The sequence below is a fragment of the Bubalus bubalis genome, chromosome 1, assembly GCF_019923935.1.
Source record: "Bubalus bubalis isolate 160015118507 breed Murrah chromosome 1, NDDB_SH_1, whole genome shotgun sequence".
Classification (NCBI taxonomy): Eukaryota; Metazoa; Chordata; class Mammalia; order Artiodactyla; family Bovidae; genus Bubalus; species Bubalus bubalis.
In genome coordinates, this window is record NC_059157.1 from 161,678,556 (window position 1) to 161,694,500 (window position 15,945).

Genomic DNA, 15,945 nt, shown 5'->3' on the forward strand with positions numbered 1-15,945 from the left:
TTAACACCCACACATCAAAAATGTTAAAAGAGGGGTGATAACATCTATCCCAAATAAAGCCATTAAAAAGCTTTTAAAATACATCGACACTTCTTTATAACTTCAAAATCTAGCTCAGGCACCCCTGGTTTGGAATTGTTCATAAGGAAAATCTTCTTAGGAGGAATCACTGCTTTATGAGCATTTATTTCATTAAGTGAGCATCCTTTACGTGGTAGGGAAATGTTTGGGAAAATTTGGATTGAATACATATAATAAAGTGTCACTGTACTGATCATCTCTACAAAATCTTACTTTTTGTAATTCACTGAATTTATTTATATCACGTGCTTAATTCAACCTGAATTAATTTAAGGACATTATGATTAATCTTTTCTAACTCTAGAGACTAGCATTTTCCAGTGTAATTTCTCCAGCATCTATTTAAATATTTGTCTATTATTTAAGAAGAATTATAGGAGCCTTAATAAATGAAAAATGAGAAAATGTCATCAGTTTTGCTCAAGTATCTCAGCACACAAAACTGAGAACTACGTTTGCCCCTGTGTATCATTTTAGGAAGATGGGGGTGGGGGACACTTCACTGTGTCTTCATCACACCAAGTTTCGGCTTGCTCCACCTTAAGAGGTAACCTGTTTCCTACTTTCTCTGGTTTTGGTATCCGGTGACCACAAGTGATCAAAGGATACTCATTCTAACAGAGATCTCATTCTATTTCCGGGCCAAGAGGGATCAATCAGAGGACAAATGGAACCCTTTTAGGGAGGGGCCTACAGTGTAAACAGGTATTTGAAAGGGATTCCTATGTCAAGCTCCATTCTATTTCAAAGTCTTTAACAGGAACTGGGGGCTCCATTTTTCCTAAGATAACTTCCTCCCTGTCTCACCAAGCAAATTATCAGGTTTTTCCGAAGGACAGGGTTATCCTTTGTGATCATTTCAAGATAAATTAATGCATATTCTAAAAAGAAAACAAAACTCACATGAGAGAGGATTAAGTGGAAGGAAATATAAGAACAGATTGAAAATTCTGGTTTCTCTCTGTATAGTACACAGGGGAAAACCAGTTCTAGGTGTTTCCTCAACTCTCTGTAGAATCTTCAATCATACAGCCTTAGCATATCTTAGCTTTCCCACCTAAAAAATAGGAGACGACAACAAAAAGGTATGCCCCACAGCCTTCATGTGCAAAATGATTAATAAATTAATTTCACTAACTTCTGTAAAATATAAAGTGCATACAAATGCTATGCAATTATAACACTCATTCTTGAAACAGTCTTACTGCTGTTTGCAATATTGAGCTACAAATATATACGATTCAAACTGAAAGTGGCATTTCAAACACCAGTAATTCTTGAAAAGACGAAAAATAACAATCAGGACAGAACATGACTCGTACTCACTAGGCACGACATTCACATTTCGGTTGTTTGTGCCAAGGCAGTCGTTATATATTACTTTGAAGAAAAATAACTTTATGAACTCTATCACTCTGAAAAGGGAAAAAAAACAAGAAAACCAAACCTGATATACAAAACTAGCTGAAATGTCAAGATTCATCTGAAAGCAGATAAAACATGTTAATTTAGTGAAAAGAATGGTCTTTAATGTTTTGGCAAAGTCTTTCTCAGCCCGGAGTAAACATGAAATGAGTGGGCTGGAGTGAAATTGTTTCACAGTGTACAAAGCGGTTCACATGGATGCTGCCACAGCAAAGTAAGCGGACATGGATTTGAGGTCATTTGCATGAGTCAAACTTTGCAATGAGTAACTCACCTAGGAAGATATAAATTATTTAGATAATGATTTGCAAAGGAAATGATCTACTGAAGTTGTACCAACTACATTTTAAAAAAGTAGTTCTACATGGTTTGCTCATTATAGACAAATCTATTCACAGTATGTGCGACTATATTACATGTAAATTCATATGGCAAAAGAAAATGAATTAACACAGAACATGGGAAAATATCCCCCACATGTTTTAAAATGCCCTGCAATTTTTCACATTCAAAATTTTATGCATCTAAGTCTAAAAAAATATTATATGGAATACTCTTAAGTTACACAAACTGATAATAATTTACTGTATTTTTTACTCTAATAGGAGCAAATTACCACATACTTGAACAAAGTTAAAATAGTTACTATTTCTTTATAATAAATTTGATGTATAATTTACTTTACTTGTGCTTTTTGCACCAATTTATAAATACAGTATATGCAATACACAACCAAGACAGACACCAACATTAATAATTAAATTCAAAATAGCAAATACTTACCATATAAAATAAACAGCAAATACATCTCTTATGAAAACCAGAGCCCTCTGGACTTGGGGGCCATACTCTGGAAACCATGTCAAGTTTGAGCACTGTGGAATCTCAGGCCAGCTGCGAGATTTTTTTTTTTCCCTCAAGTTGGCATAAAGGTTCAGGAGAACCAAAACTGGACAGAGTCATTTTTGCCAAATCTGGCAAACAGTTGGATCAATTCCACTGTGGTTCATTCCAGCCTTTAGAATTTACATGCTGTACCTTCACAAAGACTCTGGTCAATGATCTTGCCATGGAAAAATTTAGTACAGCTACTCCTAACGGGTTTCCATGTACCTCAGGGTGGCTCTCACAGAAGCCCTGGGTTAAGTTCTTGGTCTAAGAAGTTTAAGTTCTAAGCAACAATCTGTTTCAGCACCTTTTGACCACAACAAAAGCAAAGAAAAATCCTACATAAATAAGAACAAAGTTCATAAAGTGCTTATGAAATTACAAATATTTTAAATTAGAGCAATGCAAATTCATGTCCACTTCACCACCAAAGGTGACTGCAGAGTAAATGCATCACCTTCCTGTCAAGATCTGACATGCCTTTCAAATCAGTAGTTTGGTCCAGCACAGTTTGCCCAAAAAAAAAAAAAAAAAAAAATCATCATCAATGAATACATAAATATTTTAAATCCACCATAATTCCTTCTTTCTATAACTACGAGATTCAATAAGAGCACCAATTTTAAAAAGTCTGCTACCAAACTCTTCCTGCAGTAGGCCCACACATCTACATTTTTAAACCTACTTTGCAAGTTGAATGAAATGAAACCAAACCACACCCTTTCCTTTACTTTTTGTTTCAATACCTTTGTATGAAATGTGGCGTAAAATATAGGAAAACTTCAAAGAAATGAAAAAACAGACATTTCCAAAGATGACTAATGCAGTAAATGTGATTTTCTATTTTTCAGTGCAAACAAAAAAGTTTGTATCTTTGTCCTCTTCCAGACTCAGAAGTGTGAAGGATGCCCATAGGGAGTCACTCCTTGCTGTGGCTGGTTACCTAGTGAGAGAAAAAAATTCAAACAAAATTGCAGATGCAAAATTATGCTACATAGAGATGGTATACACGTGTCACTGCTTTCAGTACCAGCCTCAGGAACAGGAGACCAGACTGGCCCGGGAGTCTAACACTAGACAGACACTTGAGTGGCCAGGTCTTAACAGCACCCTTGGATTCATTCTGCAGAGAGGCCAGCTCTACATCACGGTCCCATACCTGCCAGCAAAAGGCCTTGGGATGTGGCTAACTGGCCCATCAAAATTCTCTATCCCTGAACCACCTAAATACTAATATTAAAAAGGACTGTTAAGTATCATAAAACATTAAAGGTTCTCAAAACTTCATAAAAGTACATTAGAGATTCTACTTTAACACTGACATTATAATAGTTGAAAGAGAAGTAGCTTGAAGTGGGCAGTTTCCTGGAAATGGCCATAGATACATCAGAGAGAACTAGGCAAGAGTGTATGCGCGTGAGAGAGAGGCTGCGTGTATGAGACGCGAGCGTATGCCTATGCACATATGTCTATGCACACAGACAAAGAACCATGCACAGGTTCAAAAAAATGACACAGGCTTAGAAACAGCTACTGCTCGCACAACTCTGGTGGGACTGTTCAAATCCAGAGGCCCCATGCAAACAGACTATGGCATAAACGGAGCCCTCTGGAGATGTGCAGAGGGCAGCTCAGCTCAGTCGCCCTTATTCAACAAAGAAGACCAGCGCCACTGCTAATGTCAGGCAGCAGAATCTATACCGTGGTTAAAAGGTGGCTCTGGAACGAGTCACTCTGAGTTTTAGTCCCAGCTGTTGGCTGAGTAACCTTGGGCAGACACGTCAGTGTCCCTGTTCTCTAGTTGTTTTCTCATGTGTAATATGGGAATAGCAATAATACCTTATCACAGGTAAAGAATCTGCCTGCAATGTGGGAGACCAAGGTTCAGTCCCTGGGTTGGTTAGATCCCCTGGAGGAAGGCATGGCAACCCACTCTAGTATTCTTGCCTGGAGAATCTCATGGACAGAGGAGCCTGACGGTCTACAGTCCGTGGGATCACAAAGTGTCGGCTACAACTGAGTGACTAACATGAGGTGGTGTAGAAATTAAGCAAATTAACACATGTAAAGTCATAGTAACTGGGGGCCCCAAACCTGCCCCCTAGTACACTTGAGGGCATCAGCCAAGATGCCCTCAGGGGCATCTAGCTTTGCAAGAAAAGAACCTGTTGTTTCTTGGGGTCCCCCAGATGGAAAGAAACATTCCAAGACTCAGATGGAAGCAACAGGAAAACATCTTTGCTGAACTCAAGGAAAAGACTAAGGGCTTTTGCAGGAAAAGAAGCCTTCAAACCAAGACTGACACAGTAGGGACAGCCAGGACTAAAGCAAACAGGAAAGCAGCGAGGAAGACTGTGGTTTTTGAGGAGTGGCCAAGCGTGTGTAGCTCCACCTCCTGGAAGCCGTGTATTTCTGAGGGAGCGTACTTACTGGAAAGCTGCTTCTGGAGCTGCCGCACCAGGGCAGCCGTCTGCTGTTGCTGCTGGGTCTGCTGCAAGCCTTGCCTGGGGAACTGTCATCGGGAGAAAGGAAAGAGTCAGCACCGATTAAAGATAAGAACAGAAAGCCTGCAGCCATGCCTGGTCACACCTGGCCTTCACCTGAAAGTGTCTGATGCATTCCAAACCCATCTCCAGGTGGGGACGTAGCCTTTACCGGAGGAGCCCAGAGGAAGGAGTCCAGCAGTGCCCAGTGGTTCACAAATCCTTGTTCCCTCACCCATCACCAGCTGACTAGTTGGTGTCACTACATTACAAACCATTTGCAGCAGCAAACTGAAAGCTGCCTGGTGGGAGGATTGGGTCAAGTACCACAGGCCTGGCTTTGGGTGAATGGAGACAAGAGCGTGGGCGCAGAGGCCTGGGCCCCAGTGGGATTGCACCTTCCTGCTTGGTGGAGGAGGGGAGTTGGGTAGGGTGAGACCAGAGAGGCACCGAGGAGGACCACACTTCGAGGCGGCGCTGGCTTCCAGAGTCCTGCGTGTGCAGAATAATCCGAGGGCCTGAGTGCCCTGGTTCTAGCCATTAAGTTGATTCAAGAAATTGCGGTAGTTATTCCAAAGAGGGGGGAAAAAAACCTATGTGGCAGAAGTAAAATCACCTTTGATTAACATCATTCATAGTGCTGATTTACTTTTTTCCTTAACCTTCAGATTTCAGAGTGTCACTCTAGTCTTCCTTTCTACCTCTCCCCCGCTTCTTTCAGCCGGGCCTATGACTGTCCTAACAAAGGATGCGTTCTGATGCAAGGTTATCTTAATCACGTACACATTGGAATTAATTAACTTACCTCCACAGGCCCATCCCCCACCCACCTCAGGATGGAGCGCTGGCCCACTGACCTCCTGACCTCTAAGCGGGGACGGGGTGCACCCTGGAGATGGCAGGGCAGAAGCAGAGTCAAATCTCTGGTGTGTTTTCCTTTGCTTAGGAATAATGTGTTGGGTGTTTTCCTCCATTGCTATGACATCCAACAAATGAGTTATCCACATCCAGGTGCTTTTCTGGATTCCAGGACACCAAAGTGCGTAAACACAGCCCTTGCCTCCTGACAGCCGTGTCCTGACACCTGACACCTCTGACACCGCTATCAGTGAGCAAAGGGGCAAAGTACCGGCAACACTTGGCTTAAACCTGCACTGCCGACTGACAGGCTCCACAGACACGCCGGCCTTCCTCTGACTCGCGGAACACAAACCTTCCTCTCTACCAGCTTTGGCAGAACAGCCTGCAGCACTGCCCAGGCCCCTCTTCTTCCATAAATATGACTTCTCTTTTTCCTTCGGGTTGGAGGGCGGGGGCAGGGCATGCATCCATATTCATACAAAGGAAGGCAATCTGGCTCAATAAGTTCCACGACCCAATGTTTTTCACTTGAAAAGAAGAATAATATTATCTGGCTAATTTGGAATTCCAGAGGCATTATGAAAAATTTCTGACTGGAACACATGAACTCCTTGAGGAAAATCATATGACAATTCCAACCTTATCTTCGATTAAAAGTTAATGCAATTATTTAAGTATTTATTTCTGCCATTATGAGTATTTTTAAAGCAAGTGTTCAACACAGTATGATATTGACATAATGATGAATTAATTTTAAAAGCCATCTTTCCAAAGCTTTCTGTTAGCATGCTTTCCTGGCCACCCAACTATGGCAACCTGAGTTCAAGATGAAAAGAAATTACAGAGCACAATAGTGTAAACATTATTTTCTTAAAAGCTCGAAGCAACTTTAAAGAAAAAAATCATAGCCTGCTAACATAGTTAATTTAATCATAACAACTCATGAGCTTTAAAAGTATTTTTCAAATCAATAACCATAATACAGACCAAAGGCTGAAATGCCAAATCTAATTCTTCAGCAAGGGCACTCACTCTTTTCCAGATGCTCTTCCTTCACAGAAGACAAGTGACTTAAGTAAGCAAATGACAACTCCCGATTTAATTTCTAAGCACGGGCTTTTCTCATATTTTCTTTCTTAGAGGAAAGTTCTATTTTCTGATGACACTTCCTGAAAAAGCACTGGTTCTGTTGTAAGTCCGTTTTGACTCTTAGGTACACTTACAGAAATGACGAACCTGCCCACAGGGGTGTTGATGATGACTGTCCACATGACCCAGCTGCTGTTGCCAACAAGGGAACAGCCTGATAAGGAACTAGTAGTCAAAAGCAGTATATCAAATACACGTGCATTTTGAGGTCCCCTGCATTCAATTTCCTCTTTCAAAGCTTTCCATACTTCTCCTACTCCTCTTGACCTCTGTTACGGGTTGAATTATTTTTCCCCCGAAAGATTCACTAGCATCCTAACCATCAATTCAGTTCAGTTCAGGAGCTCAGTAGTGTCCGACTCTTTGCAAACCCATGAATCACAGCATGCCAGGCCTCCCTGTCCATCACCAACTCTCGGAGTTCACTCAGACTCATGTCCATCAAGTCAGTGATGCCATCCAGCCATCTCATCCTCTGTCTTCCCATTATCCTCCTGCCCCCAATCCCTCCCAGCATCAGAGTCTTTTCCAATGAGTCAACTCTTCGCATGAGGTGGCCAAAGTACTGGAGTTTCAGCTTTAGCATCATTCCTTCCAACGAAATCCCAGGGCTGATCTCCTTCAGAATGGACTGGTTGGATCTCCTTGCAGTCCAAAAGGCTCTCAAGAGTCTTCTCCAACACCACAGTTCAAAAGCATCAATTCTCCAGCACTCAGCTTTCTTCACAGTCCAACTCTCACATCCATACATGACCACAGGAAAAACCATAGCCTTGACTAGGACGGACCTTTGTTGGCAAAGTAATGTCTCTGCTTTTGAATATGCTATCTAGGTTGGACATAACTTTCCTTCCAAGGAGTAAGCATCTTTTAATTTCATGGCTGCAGTCACCATCTGCAGTGATTTTGGAGCCCAAAAAAATAAAGTCTGACACTGTTTCCACTGTTTCCCCATCTATTTCCCATGAAGTGATGGGACTGGATGCCATGATCTTCGTTTTCTGAATGTTGAGCTTTAAGCCAACTTTTTCACTCTCCACCTTCACTTTCATCAAGAGGCTTTTTAGTTCCTCTTCACTTTCTGCCATAAGGGTGGTGTCATCTGCATATCTGAGGTTATTGATATTTCTCCCGGCAATCTTGATTCCAGCTTGTGCTTCTTCCAGTCCAGCGTTTCTCATGATGTACTCTGCATATAAGTTAAATAAACAGGGTCACAATATACAGCCTTGACGTACTCCTTTTCCTATTTGGAACCAGTCTGTTGTTCCATGTCCAGTTATAATTGTTGCTTCCTGACCTACATACAGATTTCTAAAGAGGCAGGTCAGGTGGTCTGGTATTCCCATCTCTTTCAGAATTTCCCACAGTTTATTGTGGGAATAATAATCTTCACACAGTCAAAGGCTTTGGCATAGTCAATAAAGCAGAAATAGATGTTTTTCTGGAACTCTCTTGCTTTTTCCATGATCCAGCAGATGCTGGCAATTTGATCTCTGGTTCCTCTGCCTTTTCTAAAACCAGCTTGAACATCAGGAAGTTCACGGTTCACGTATTGCTGAAGCCTGGCCTGGAGAATTTTGAGCATTACTTTACTAGCATGTGAGATGAGTGCAATTGTGTGGTAGTTTGAGCATTCTTTGGCATTGCCTTTCTTTGGAACTGGAATGAAAACTGACCTTTTCCAGTCCTGTGGCCACTGCTGAGTTTTCCAAATTTCTGGCGTATCTAGTGCAGCACTTTCACAGCATCATCTTTCAGGATTTGAAATAGCTCAACTGGAATTCCATCACCTCCACTAGTTTTGTTCGTAGTGATGCTTTCTAAGGCCCACTTGACTTCACATTCCACATCACCAGATGGTCAACACTGAAATCAGATTGAGTATATTCTTTGCAGCCAAAGATGGAGAAGCTCTATACAGTCAACAAAAACAAGACCAGGAGCTGACTGTGGCTCAGACCATGAACTCCTTATTACCAAATTCAGACTGAAATTGAAGAAAGTAGGGAAAACCACTAGACCATTCAGGTATGACCTAAATCAAATCCCTTATGATTATACAGTGGAAGTGAGAAATAGATTTAAGGGCCTAGATCTGATAGACTGCCTGATGAACTACGGAATAAGGTTCGTGACACTGTGTAGGAGATAGGGATCAAGACCATCCCCATGGAAAAGAAATGCAAAAAAGCAAAATGGCTGTCTGGGGAGGCCTTACAAATAGCTGTGAAAAGAAGAGAAGCGAAAGGAGAAAAGGAAAGATATAAGCACCTGAATGCAGAGTTCCAAAGAATAGCAAGAAGAGATAAGAAAGCCTTCCTCAGCGATCAATGCAAAGAAATAGAGGAAAACAACAGAATGGGAAAGACTAGGGATCTCTTCAAGAAAATTAGAGATACCAAGGGAACATTTCATGCAAAGATGGGCTCGATAAAGGACAGAAATGGTATGGACCTAACAGAAGCAGAAGACATCAAGAAGAGGTGGCAAGAATACACAGAAGAACTGTACAAAAAAGATCTTCACGACCCAGATAATCACGATGGTGTGATCACTGACCTAGAGCCAGACATCCTAACCATCAGTACATCAGAAAGTGACTTCAGTTGGAAACAGAGTCTTTTTTTAAAAAAAGGGAAATTTGGACACAAACACGAGGAGAACATCATGAAAGGATGAAAGGGAAGATCAAGTGATGAGTCTGCAAGCTGATGAATGCCCAAGATTGCCAGGAAACTATCAGAAGCTCAGAGAGAGGTGTGGCCCAGGCTCTCGGAGAAACTGGCTCCACCGACTCAAGGATCTTGCACTTCTAGCCTCCAGAACGATGAGACCGTAAATTTCTGATTGTTCAAGCCACACCCGTGGTGGTGTATCATTCCAACAGCCCTGGCAAACAAACACAACCTCACCAGGCTTCCACCACTTTCCAGGGCCCAGACTGACATCTAACAGCCTTCGATGATTCTAAGCCATCTGGCGGCAGGAAGCGAGCCTGGCACATCACCTCTGTGCTCCGCGACCTTAGGCACCGTGCTGGCCTCCACTGCACATCTGAGTATACACATGCAGACTTGTGAATGTCACCAGACAGCAGGAGGGCAAGTCATGAGGAGGGTGGTGGCATGTTTGCACCATCCCTTCTCCCCTGAGTCTGCAGGAAGGACAGCTGTGAGTGAGTCAGAGCTGGTGTCTCTTCAATAGCCAGTTTACCACTCTATCACCAGCAAGCAAACAAGCAGGAGAGGAAGAACCCTAGCCAGTAACAAGAACTGGATCTGCTAGAGACGATTATAATAAATCTCAGTAGAACTAATAAGAAAAGGAACTGTACCTAAAGATAAAAAGAAATAAATTGTGTTAAAATTGCTGAGGCTTTGTGTCATGGCTCTTCTGAAAATATACAACTAGAACCTTTTTCTTATACTTCTATTTTCTTTCACTGTGAGGGGAAAGAAAAAAAAAAGAGCAATGGAATATAAAACAAAATATCCCCAGCATCACTAACTTGCAACTAGGAATGATCTAAATGTTCAACAGTAGGTAGGGTGGTTAAACAAGTAGTAGCAGAGCAGTACTATGGACTGACTTCTTCACAGCTATTCACAATGACAAATACGCATTATATTAATAAGCTTAAGAGGATATGTAAATAAGCATGCTGTAATTAAGTATGCAAAAAAGAATGATACTAATGCAAAAGTCCAAGATCATTGGTCATCCCTATAACTTCTAATTTGGAAATTATCTGAAGTCTATCACTCTAAGTGATAAGTTTCTCAGTTCATCTTAAAACTTAGGATGTACAACACATCTGCCTTTGTACGAATAGCTGCTGACTAGATTATAATGTATTGGGCTTCCCGGGTGGCTCAGTGGTAAAGAATCTGCCTGCAGTGCAGGAGACCTGAGTTCAATTCCTGGGTTGGGAAGATCCGCTGGACAAGGGCATGGCAACCCACTCCAGTACTCTTGCTTGGAGAATCCCATGCACAGAGGAGCCTGGCGGGCTACAGTCCATGATGTCTCAAAGAGTCAAACACAACTGAAGCGGCTAAGTAGCAGCAGCAGATTATAATGTATTGCTCTAAATATCAAAATAAAACATTGTGCTTCTCAAGGTAGCTTTTTAAAAGCTGAAAAAAAAAAAAGCCTACTGTGGATTTTACTTTCTATTTAGATGACTGTGAATGGAGGTATTTGTTTCTCTAGAATTATTTTCCTTGGAATACACTGAAGAAGAATCATGAGCCTGACATTACTGACCCACTAAGTCCCTGGGATAGAAGTGTCTTAAGCCAGTGAGTGAAATACAACCTGCTGCATTAAAACATATCAATACTGACTTAGAAGTCAACCCTGAATGTGTGATATATGTTCTCTACACACATAAAATTATTAAACATTATGAAACTATTAGAAAAGTAGAAAGGTACTAAGTTTTGCTGTATGCTGCTACTGCTGCTAAGTCACTTCAGTCGTGTCCGACTCTGTGTGACCCCATAGACATCAGCCCAGCAGGCTCCTCTGTCCCTGGGATTCTCCAGGCAAGAACACTGGAGTGGGTTGCCATTTCCTTCTCCAATGCATGAAAGTGAAAAAGTGAAAGTGAAGTCACTCAGTCGTGTCAGACCCTCAGCGACCCCATGGACTGCAGCCCACCAGGCTCCTCCATACGCTTAATTCTAGTGCAATATGGGACCTGGGTCTCCTCTCAGTTCTGTATAAGTGGGCCTCCTGATAACAATTATAACGAAAATAGTTTGAAGTTAATTTCCACCCCAGTCATATAATTTTAACTTTGTGATAGAATAAAAAAATTTTTTCCCAGTCAGTTCAGTCACTCAGTCGTGTCTGACTCTTTGAGACCCCATGGACTGCAGCACGCCAGGTTCCCTGTCCATCGCCAACTCCCAGAGCTTACTCAAGCTCATGTCCATTGTGTCGGTGATGCCATTCAACCATCTCATCCTCTGTCGTCCCCTTCTCCTCCAGCCTTCAATCCTTCCCAGCATCAGGGTCTTTCAAATGAGTCAGTTCTTCCCATCAGGTGGCCAAAGTATTGGAGTTTCAGCTTTAGCATCAGTCTTTCCAATGAATATTCAGGACTGATTTCCTTTAGGATTGACAGACTGGATCTCCTTGCAGTCCAAGGGACTCTCAAGAGTCTTCTTCAACACCACAGTTCAAAACCATCAATTCTTTGGTGCTCAGCTTTCTTTACAGTCCAACTCTCACATCTATACATGACTACTGGAAAAACCATAGCTTTGACTAGATGGACGTTTGTTGGTAAACTAATGTCTCTGCTTTTTAATATGCTGTCTAGGTTGGTCATAGCTTTTCTTCCAAGGAACAAGCGTCTTTTAATTTCATGGCTGCAGTCTATTACATTTCAAGGATTTCTTTAAAAATGAAGATCAAACTGGCCAATGCAGGGGTGTATTAAATTCTTTGGGTTTTCTATTTCCATCTTATGGGGGCATTATCAGCCCATCACCACCTAACTGCACTCTATCCCACCTAATATACTAGAGCCCTGGCCACACTGTTCCTTCTTACTAAAAACTGAAAAACCACCCATCTTTCAAATTCTGTCTTGGAAAAGAATCTACATCAGTGTTTTCCAAAGTGGGAGAGACATGCAGTCATACAGCTTATCTCAGGCATGGTGCTCACTCACCCAACTCCCGTGGCCGAATTACCTGCAGAGTAAATACTTATTTTCACAGGTATTTCCAACACATGACAAGTGATGTGCCCACTACCATTGACAGCAGTGATAAAACGCTTCTTTTTAGAATATGTTCAAGGAAATAGGAAAAGAGGCAATTTAAAGAAAAACAGTAGGTAAATAATAAAGAAGGAATATGGCATTGGCAAAAGTAAAAACTACTGAGGTTTGACACACGTTGCTTGATACTATGCATAACATTTCAGAATTTGGTTTACAAAGTCACAGAAGCAAATTATAAGATTACATGAAAAATTCACAAAGTTACATGAATTCCATGAAAATTCTTGAAGCAAATGCTAACACAGGCTAAAATTGGGAGTTTCTTTCACATCAATAAAGATAATACCTTAGAAAGTACTCTCATGTTTCTTTGGGATTACTCAAAGGAAACTCAAAGCCAAGTACAACAATATACTAAGCATACCCATTATAAGTTATCATTTTAACATTGTTTACAAAAAATTTGGTTTCTCAATATAAACATTTAGTCTATAGAATGCAGAGGTCTAAAGAAATTTGAAGAGGAAAAATTATATGACCTCCTGAACCCTAAATATTTATTTATACCTTCCATGAAAACAAATATACTGACTACAACAATAACACAATCCTTCTCTGATAAAGTTCTAGGGAGGAAACTGGCAGGGTATATTTAGGTTTTTTCAGTTCTTAACAATCTTATGGGACATGAAAAAATGTAATCTGCCTTTGAAGAACCCCAGCAAAAAAAGAATAAAGAAGAAACCCGCACGTTTGGTTTTGAAATGCTAGGCCTTACCAGAGGCTGCTGGGGCTGCATTGTTTGGAGACCAAGGGTCTGACTCTGGGTCTGCGAGGACCCCTGAGGCTGGGGAGGCTGCTGGGGCTGCTGCATCTGGAAAGAAAGAAAAAGAATTACACAGCTAAAGTATGAGGTTAATATCATTCCATGGAGAAGGAATGCCATTGCAACCCACTCCAGTATTCTTGCCTAGAGAATCCCAAGGACAGAGGAGCCCGGAAGGCTACAGTCCATGGGGTCGCAAGAGTCGGACATGACTGAGCGACTATACCACCACCACAATATCATTCCAATTTCCTCCCCAATATATCTTCTATCTGATTATTCTGTTCTAACAAAGATGACATGCACCTGGCTCCTCCATCTTTTTCTCGCCACACATCATTCATCTTCAAGGGCAATACCCAAGTCTGCTCCTCCACACACTCTCAGACTGCTCCAACACTAAGGATCTCCTCTACTGTAGTCAGAGTGATCATAGTCTAAACCACCTGACACTGTCCAGGAACATTCTTTGTACTTAACCATTTCCATTCCTTTAGTGCCATTTGCCCTTCCACACATTTGATCCCATCTTATGCTACCAGGTGAGACAAGGACTGCTCACTAGATATCTTTTCATCCCTTATGACACCCAAAGGAACTCCTGAATTTTTTTTTTTTTTTTAAAAGAAGATTTAGATGTGAGAAGTTCTGGTGTAAATTACCAGCATAAAATTGTAAGCTTATGTCCATGAACGTTGGCTCAAATATATGGCTCTTGGAAAACAGCTCCAAATCACAAAAGAAATATAAACTAGACATCCATCTGGTGGGACACCACAGAGGAGCAGAAAATATTAGGAGGCAGTTTGTCTCGAACTTTAAAGTCTCCTCCACCCAAACACTTCATCCTGATGATGTTAGCACCTGACTTCTTTTTATCTTCTGCATTTTCCACTTGGTTGGCATACTCTCTCCCAAATTATCTTCTTTAGGGCAAGGTAATCAATGGCTCTTGTCAGATGGCATTTTTCTCTAAGTGACAAGAGTCCGGGATTTGGAATCCGAGCTGAGGTCTGGGTGGGCCATTTCCACCACGGAAAATACAAGTTGGATCAGAAATACAGCAACTGCAATAGGAAGCCAATTCTCCATTGAGCTCTCTACGAGCCTGTTCAGGAAAAGTCAACCCAACTTTGTAATCATTAATCTGTCTCTTTATGGAGGAAGCTAATCACCAAAAAAGGAATAAGTGCAAATTCGATGCAGAAACCAATCATTTTTTCTAATCTCCAAGGAATGTGCTGGTAATGAAAAAATTATTAGAAGGACATTATCATGTGAATTGGGTTAAAAAGTACATAGTAACCAATAAGTAAGATTCTCAAAATTTGCAGTAAAAAAATACTAGTGGAAGATAGGAAGTGGTAAATAAATACTATAACAACTTTCCTCCATGATTTGGAAATGAGAAATTTTAAAACAGAGGAAAATGTAAACACCAGTCATAGAAAGTTCTGAAACCTATCCTCAGAACTTGGGGAAACTGTGATTCAAGAAAATATCACCACAAGTATTAACAGTCATATTAACAATAGTATTACCAAATAAGTGCTTTACTTGTATTTGCTTATTAGATTTTCACTATACATGTAAGAAGTGGGCACTATAATCATTTCCATTTTACTTATGACAAAGCTAAAGATTAGAGGGCTTCTGACCACGTTGGAGATTATGTGTATACAGTGAGTGGGGTTGGCCATCTGTAGGCCACACTCCCTGAAATCAATTACCTTATCTTTTCTAAATTTTCCACATGTTAACGGTGAAAACTGGGATGTAATTCACAGCATCTTATAATTGTGAAGCGCAGTTTTGTTGAAGACTTGTGTTGGCTTCAATTGTCCACCTGATGGCACTGCCAACCAGAATTCTTTGGATCATACTGAATTCAGATCTGAAACCCATTTCAGCTAATATTTTCTTCCCACCATCAGTGTCAAGGTTGAGACATGAAAGTTCCTCTGCTGCCCCTTTCTGCATGACTGGTTTATTTCTCATTGACCTCACATGAAGACTATAACCTTTGGATACCCCAGTTTTACTGGAGTTCCCATTCCTGGTGTTGCTTTCTTCTTCTTTCTTAGAAATACATAAAAGGACAGTGCATCTTAAGTTGGATTGCTGATAAGGTTAGAGTCCACTGTATAGATTCATCAAGCAATTTCCTATCCAATAACACAGGACAAGCTTGCTGATAATAAAGACAAATGAAACTGGCAAACATAATAGCTTGCATTCCCTAAACAAGGGAGGCAGAAGTCAGAATGTGTCAAGAGGAAGAGTTCTTTACTTAGGAGACTCAAATATTTATGATGAACAAGCAAAGGGGACAACTGTCTGGACACTACCAGAGACAAGATGAAATATCCCTTTGAAATATCCTCCTTACGTCACTCCAACTTCACAGCCCAATCAGACTAGAGATGTTAAACAAAACATTTACAGGCATTACAGGCACCTCTAGAAATATGATGAAAACTCTGGACAGCTCA

At 41.1% G+C, this 15,945-nt stretch overlaps 1 protein-coding gene across 8 annotated transcripts in view; it reads right to left on the reverse strand.

The window, feature by feature from the left end:
* Window positions 1-1,587: 1,587 nt before the first annotated feature.
* MED12L (mediator complex subunit 12L) overlaps window positions 1,588-15,945 on the reverse strand; it is a 363,479-nt gene continuing 349,121 nt past the window's right edge. For 6 of the 8 annotated variants that reach the window (XM_045166284.1, XM_045166286.1, XM_045166285.1 and 3 more), the window contains 3 exons: window positions 13,406-13,501; window positions 4,825-4,906; window positions 1,588-3,337 (listed from right to left, as the gene is read on the reverse strand). In XM_045166284.1, coding sequence (XP_045022219.1) covers window positions 3,285-3,337; window positions 4,825-4,906; window positions 13,406-13,501 — 231 coding nt within the window. In that variant the 3' untranslated portion in view covers window positions 1,588-3,284. Of the gene's footprint in view, window positions 3,338-4,824; window positions 5,471-13,405; window positions 13,502-15,945 lie in introns of all 8 variants that reach the window. The other 2 variants (XR_006641272.1, XR_006641271.1) reach the window with 1 other exon arrangement.